Source organism: Engystomops pustulosus, chromosome 6, assembly GCF_040894005.1.
Source record: "Engystomops pustulosus chromosome 6, aEngPut4.maternal, whole genome shotgun sequence".
Taxonomy (NCBI): Eukaryota; Metazoa; Chordata; class Amphibia; order Anura; family Leptodactylidae; genus Engystomops; species Engystomops pustulosus.
In genome coordinates this window covers 162,495,217-162,503,332 of record NC_092416.1, presented here as the reverse complement: position 1 = coordinate 162,503,332, position 8,116 = coordinate 162,495,217, and the positions used below count along the sequence as shown (strand labels likewise).

Here is an 8,116-nt window from a genome sequence, read left to right as displayed (position 1 = left end):
GGTGTGATCATCAATCTATCTCTATCTATTGATTTATCAGTCTGACTACTAATAGATACCGTGGTGTATCAATGGTGATAGCTAGATGGATGGCTGTTATGATAGATGAAGATAGATAGATAGATAGATAGATAGATAGATAGATAGATAGATAGATAGATAGATAGATTGATATGAGCTAGATAGATAGATAAATAAATAGATAGAGTAGATTTTCTATCTCATATCTTTATATCCATCTCATATCTATCTGTTTATCTATCTATTTAGGAATATCTAGATGTTTTTTTTCTGGAGTATCTAGAAATCATTGTGTCTGTGTCTATTGTGGCTTCTTTGGGTATCTATCGCTCTATCTGTAAGTTTCTAGAACGATATGAAGATGTGAGAGAGTCCTGAAGATCACACTGTTATTATTACTAGCACACTGCTATGTTCTATTACCTAGCTTTTATGTATCTCTGGATATCTATTTTACTCTCTATCTTGCTATCTATCTATCTATCTATCTATCTATCTATCTATCTATCTATCTATCTATCTATCTATCATTCTATGAATATCTATCTATCTATCTATCTATCTTTCTATCTATCTCATATCTATCTATCTATCTATCTATCTATCTATCTATCTATCTATCTATCTATCTATCTATCTATCTATCTATCTATCTATCTATCTATCTATCTATCTGGCACATGGAATAAAAGACACCCCGTCACTTTTTGACATCAACTTGGAGTGCTGCCAGTTTTTGTGAAATTTATCTATCTATCTATCTATCTATCTATCTATCTATCTTATCTACTGTCTATCTTATCTACCTTTCTATGCATCTATTTTCTCTATCTATCCATCTATCTATCTTTCATCTAGCTATTATCTATCTTTCTATATATCTAGCTTACCTATCTCTATTATCCATCTTTCTATCCATTTATCTATCTATTGATATCTTTTTTTTCTTCATTATCTCTGGATATTTATCTGTCCATTTATCTGTCTATCCATCTATTATATCTGTCTATCTAACTTTCCATATAGATTTGTATCTATCGTCTCTTCCCTATAACACTAGTCTTGCACATACCATATTTCCCCATTAGAGGGCGCTCTTTCTCCCCGTTTGAGGCTTCTGTAAAAGTTCTTTACATTGTTGCGAAACGATTGCAATGAAAACAAGAGACTTATTTACTAAAACAAACAAAAGAGACAATTCTGCCCCCTGCAGGGACCCTCCGAGACTCCTTACTATACGTGCACCCAGTCCTGCATGTTCTAATTCATAGGGATATGTTGTTCTTATTTATAGGGATACGTTTAATACTTCCCATTTATTATAGTTATTATGACACTGATCTGCACAGACTTGTATCTTGCACCTCTCTCTATATAATATATTTTATTATAGGGGTCCAGTGCAATGTGAGGGGCTGCATTGTTTTATATATATATATAGGTCATGGCTCACATGGGTTAATAATGTGACTGGTGTCCTAGGGTTACTATGTAAGGTTCTGCTCACTGAGGACATGTGGACTGTGGGAACATGAGCTCGGCCTTGGAGGAGAAGATCTGGGCTGTGGAGTTGCCAGGTCCTGTCCTAGCAGTAGCTCTTGTCAGCTGACTTCTCCTCTATCTGTCACTGTTCACATTAGCCCTCCCCCTCTGCTCTAGTCATGCTAATGTAGCCATTCCCTCTGCAGACATTGGACAACCTGCTGTGTAGTCCATCCTTCTCCACTCGTGATGCAGCTCTGGGCATATAAGTAGAAGGCTTGCATAGGACAGCACAGATGATATACAGAGCTACGAGCTACTGCAAGATATTCCTGCAGCCTAAGAAAGTTCCCTAAGCTGCTGGAATTTTTACAAAGCGACCAGGAGGGAGGTTGTTCTTTTTCAGAACTGGGATTGTGCCAAGCTCAGCCATAAAGAAAGAGCTGAGCAAAGGAGAAGAAGGAGCAGAAGCAGGAGGACACTGCCACCGATTCATTCCTGCAAGGTCTTCCTTCAGAGCTCAAGGCACAAGTTCCCTGCCCTGGAGGACTCCTTGGGTGTGCAGTTGAGGCACACTCAAGGTGCAGAACTGGAGTGAAGCGACCAGAACAGCATGGCAGGAGAGCTGACCATTGCACCAGAATTGCCAACCAGTCCACTTGCCATGGAGTACGTCAATGACTTTGACTTGTTGAAGTTTGATGTCAAGAAAGAACCACTGAACGGCCGAGTAGATCGTACAATTCGTCCCTGCAATCGTTTGCAGCCTACAGGCTCGGTGTCTTCCACCCCTATAAGCACTCCTTGCAGTTCGGTGCCCTCCTCTCCGAGCTTCAGCCCAACAGAGCAGAAGACACACCTGGATGATCTCTACTGGATGGCTAACAGTTACCAGCAGGTCAACCCAGAGGCTCTGAACCTCACTCCAGAAGATGCTGTAGAAGCTCTCATAGGACCTCATCAAATGCCTCCACAGTTGCAAGGGTTTGATGGCTTCAGAGGTCACCATCACCACCACCATCCTCATCACAATCCTCACCACCAAAATCATCACCAGTACCAGGGCATTCCTCATGAGGAGATGGCACATCCCCACCAGCACCCACACCATCATCACCACCACCACCATCACCAGGCTTCTCCGACACCATCCAACTCTTCCACCTCTTCACAGCAGCTCCAGAATAGCCACCCTCAGCACCAGTCATCTAACCAGGTAGAAGACAGATTCTCTGATGACCAACTGGTCTCCATGTCCGTGCGGGAGCTCAACAGGCATCTGAGGGGCTTCACTAAGGATGATGTTATTCGCTTAAAACAGAAGAGAAGAACCCTGAAAAACAGAGGGTACGCCCAGTCCTGCAGGTACAAAAGGGTTCAGCAGAAACACCACCTGGAGAACGAGAAGACCCAACTCATCCAGCAAGTAGAGCAGCTGAAACAAGAGGTCAATCGTCTGGTCAGAGAAAGAGATGCCTACAAGATGAAGTGTGAGAAACTGACCAACACCAGCTTCAGGGAAGCCGGCTCCACCAGTGACAACCCATCTTCTCCAGAGTTCTTTATGTGAGTTTTGTCCTGTGACATCTCAATCCAGACTGTGTAGAGGGAGGAGAAGGGGGGGCTTCATTGACTCTCCAACTTTTTGTAGACTTCTAGTCTGCATGGGGGGAAATCAAGGGTGCACAAGAGAACTTGAGACTACTCTGATGGATGTTGTGTTGGGGGGGAACACCAGCTTGATTTTGGGGGGTGGGGTATGGGAAAGGTGGACTGTTTTATCTGAAGGACTCTGTTGGACAATAGCACTGCCACTTGGGACTAAGTTCTAACAAACTTTACCTACAGATATGTTTCAGCAACTTTGAGTGATAGAACCTTAAGACAACCGAACCTGATCAGGTGGGACATTCAGTGCACCCCTATAACCCCCCCATGGTTTTATTGCCTGCTTGATTATCTAGAAAAATATAAAAAAACAAACAAACAAACCTGCATTAAAATTATTATTCCTGCATGCTGGACATGTATGGTAATACTTTCTATTTTGTATCATTACCTTGTTTAATCTGAGCATGCTTTCCCTGGCCTCACCACTTTCATTGCTTCTGTTGCTCTAGAATATGGACTAGGTCTCCATTTCTCAGTCTTTTTTAGTTGTCCCCCCCTACTTCTCCTGTAAATATGATGCCATGTCCACCTAATCTACAACATTTCACCCACTTTGTCTCAGTATCTTCCATCAGTAGAAGTGTGGGCATTTTCTTTCATTGTGTTTTTATTTTTTGGTTGTAGTGGTACAATGGTGCATTGGCCCCCTTTTGGGTTTTTAGTTGCTATATTGTTACTATTATGTTTCAGTTTTGCGAAGAACTAAATCCAAGTTTCCAAGTTTTTAGTAGTAGATGTAGTTGTGATGGGTAGTGACAGCTGAGAAATAATATATCTTCATATATTTATATATAGATATACAGATGTAGCAGAGCTGGAGCTGTTCACTCTCCTGTAGAAAGTTTTGCTATGACATTTAGTGATCCCAGCTCTGCTGCACCTGTATACATATATAGATATATTATATATATATGTTACCTTTCCTTGTGTTTAGTCACTTTTTTTCTTCTTTTACTATACTATGAACTCTATTACCCCCCCTTAACATAAAAAAAACTGGCATGTGAGTTTAATTTTGGCTGACACCAGCATTGTGCAAAACTGCAATAACCCCCTCTCTGAGGACAAAAGCAGGGGCTCTATTGTGACAGCTTAAATGGTGACTTATATAGATACTAAATGCTTCCTATCAACTTATTTGGCTACTCCAGCAGCTTCTTCCTCCTCTCTCTCTTCTTCCGCTCAGTTTATTTATGTATAAGTATATATATATATATATATATGTAGCAGTTACTTGCAGCCGGTTGCTGTGCGGTCTCATTTATTTTCTGCAGGTCAGTAAAACATAAGTGACACTTTAGGATCACAGCCAACCAAATTAAGAAAAATTTTTAAAAAAATTTACATTTTTTATATATATATTTTCCTTTTTTTTTTTGGTTTCTTTTATTTTCGAATGTTGGCACTGCTGGCGCAGATGCCTTAAAGATTTTTTTTTTCTCGTTTACGTCTATATATAAGTTAATGGTAGGAAACAGGATTCTCCGGGCAGCAGCATGATGCTTTATGTTCTTCCAATATTTGTGTCAATGCATCAGTAATGGGGGAGGGTGGGGGGTGGGGGGCTAGGATTTTTCTTTTATTTTCCTGATTCAACTGTGTTGAAATCATGTTTCCAGCGAGGTGCTGTGTTTTATTGTTATTTTTTTAATTTTTTTTTGTTTCATGTCAATTCTGAAAGGGATACATTTCAAAACCCCTGCTTCTGATACAAGATAAACCTGGTCTATTGTAGTTTTATTCAGACTGGTTTCTGTTTTTTTGTTATTGAAATTGTTTCCTATTTTGCTTATTAAAAATCATTGAAATGGCGCATGTTACACGGACTGGTCTTTTTCTTGAAATTTTACTATGTCGCACCACATGAAGTAACATAGGTGGTAGGAGGGATGAGACATATCTAGGCATCACCTGATCCTTGCCTAAAACTTCTGCACTTATTTATGTTAGTATATAGATAAATCGTTATTTATATAGCGCCTTTATATGCCGCAGCGCTGTACAGATCATGGGGTGCGTATACGAATTATATAAGACATTACCACCATCATCCATAGAAATGAGGGCCCCCGCTCACATGAGCTGACAATCTATGACACCCTTAGGTGTACGCTGTGTACTCAGTGCAAGTTCAGGGTCCAACGCGTTCCGCCATAAAGTAATTCGCTGGCCTTCGGACTGAATTTGAACAATCATTGACACACGTCGCCTCACATAGCACATGTACACCTGTAAAATCTGTCACTTTCATTCATACGTCGCAGCGCACTTTAGCTCGTTAAGGATGTCATCGTTCTAAGGTGTTCGTGGAAAGAAACAGTGACATGTTATACAGCCGCCTTCATTGCGTCGTAAAATGTTTTCTCTTCCATATTAAATTCAGTAGTGGAATGCGGCACCAAATAAACAGGTCGCGTCCCTTTAAGAGATATAATATAAATATTTCATACATAGAATGCAAGTATTTGTCGAATATGACATATGTAAATTAAGGATCTTGTAGAATGTAATGAAAGGAAGATATATATATATATGCGTGTGCATGTATAAGTGTGCATGTATATATGTGTGCATGGATATGTGTATATGTGTTTGTATATATATATATATATATCTGTGTGTATATATATTTATATATATATATATGTATGTGATTGAATATGTATATGTATGTATAAGTATATATGTGCTTGTATGTATATGTGTGTATATATATATATATATATGCACACACACACACATATATATATACATGTATACACACACAAACACACACATATATATATATATATATATATATATATATATATATATATATATATACATGTATGTACACACACACACACACACACACATATATATATATACTTGTATACACACATACACACACACATATATATCTATATATATCTATATATCTATATATATATATAAACAGACACATATATATCTACATGTATACACACACATACATATATATATATATATATATATACTTGTATACACACACACATATATATCTATATATATAAACAGACACATATATATCTACATGTATACACACACATACATACATATATATATATAAAAATGTTATAGCCTCATTACAAGATGCTCCACAAGAGGTTAAATTATTTCACATCTTCTATACTTTATTATAGAATTTCAGTATAAAACCTCATTCCCATGCCTTGCTAAACAGCTGTTGTTCTCTGTTATCAGGGCAAAACATTTTTTTTTCTACTTGCACATGCCAGGCAATGATACCATTAGGGTTATGTTCACACACAGCCGGATTTGTCCCATTACTCTTATTCATAGAGATCTACATTTGGACGTCGTAGCGGATTTTTAATTTCTGCCGCTTGTGAACATTGCCCTAGTATGTGTCACTTCGTCATTACTTACCAGAGTTGGTGTTTTTTAAAAAAAAAGTTGCAGGTGCACAAGATACAGCGCAGCTTTTTATAGGCTCCTGCCCTATGGATGTTGTAATAGGAGCTTGCAATCTATAGATCTGTAGTGTGCGGAGACTGAGGGGTTAATGTGTTGGATTTGGCAGTGACTGGGAAATCTGGAGCGGAATATGGTGGGAACTGCCATAGCGTATTACTGCTCCTTCATGCATGCACTGAATAAATGGTTGGACCAATTAAACAACAAAAAAAAATATGAAGAAATGTCCCTTTGAGCAGCGGTAATGGGACGGCTCTGCTAGGTCCAACTCAAAGTTCAGGGTTTACTCCCTGCAAAAAGCAGAGATAACTTCCCCTGACACTTCCTGATCCCATTCATCTCCATTGACATTCTATATGTTACTGTGCAGAAGAGCTTACACTCTAATTTGCATCATCTGACGCTTGACTATTATTAATCTGCTTTAAAAAATGTTAAATGTGGACACTCATGATGTTGCAGCTGTAAGAAGTCATGGCAGAGCAGGTGCTGGATCTATGGAGCACTACATGAGGACATGTATAGATGTAGCAGAGCTGAGTTTGTCATCCTTAGCCATGGTCAGAACACTGCTACATCTAGCAAACAGTGCAGTTCAAAGGGTGCACGTGACAAATTCAGCTCTGCTACACAGTAGTGGCCTAGTCATCTTCTCTACATTATGTCAGTAAAATCTAAGGAAAAACATTTATGTAAGCGGCGTTCAGGCAGCGGCGTGGATATGTGGCCGTGAACGTGTATACGAAATGTTGCCGTATTTTATCAAAGTTGAATTATAAACTTTCATTATATCTCAGGGGCAAATACATTGTAGATACATTGTAGAAAAGACATAAGGAAAAGTCAAATTATACACAGATACTTCCAGACGTAGATTGAGGGATATTTCTAGACATAGATACTAAATGATAAATGGATAGATATATCCAGAAGTAGATAGAAAAGATAGATAGATAGATAATGGATAGATAGATAGATAGATAGATAGATAGATACATAAATAGATACATAGATAGATAATAGATAGATAGATAGATACATATATAGATAATAGATAGATATGAGATAGATGTATGGATAGATAGATAGATAGATATGATATAGATGTATAGATAGATATGAGATAGATAGATAGATAGATAGATAGATATGAGATAGATAGATAGATAGATATAGAAGAAGTAAAATCCAAGTCAGCACAATCTTATGGACTCCTAATAAGGAGGGGTGCAGCGCCCACAAAGGTTCTGGCTTGATCCTCTTGTAGCTAAATAAAGTAAAAAGCGGGCAGCACTCCATGGTTCAAAATTTCAAAATAAAAGGTGAACTTTATTGAACAAGTGGCGACGTTTCGGTGTGTAACACCTTCATCAAGGCTTGATGAAGGTGTTACACACCGAAACGTCGCCACTTGTTCAATAAAGTTCACCTTTTATTTTGAAATTTTGAACCATGGAGTGCTGCCCGCTTTTTACTTTATTTAGAT

At 38.4% G+C, this 8,116-nt stretch overlaps 1 protein-coding gene across 1 annotated transcript; it reads left to right on the top strand.

The window, feature by feature from the left end:
* The first annotated feature begins 1,779 nt into the window (after positions 1 to 1,779).
* On the top strand, positions 1,780 to 4,986 carry MAFB (MAF bZIP transcription factor B). Its single transcript, XM_072112160.1, has one exon. It carries the CDS (start codon positions 2,117 to 2,119, stop codon positions 3,071 to 3,073), a length of 957 nt encoding a protein of 318 aa, XP_071968261.1. The 5' UTR covers positions 1,780 to 2,116; the 3' UTR covers positions 3,074 to 4,986.
* The last annotated feature ends 3,130 nt before the right edge of the window (positions 4,987 to 8,116 follow it).

What these genes read in the sequence shown, in the direction of transcription:
- MAFB (XM_072112160.1), top strand. Translation starts at nt 2,117, where the DNA reads ATGGCAGGAGAGCTGACCATTGCACCAGAATTGCCAACCAGTCCACTT.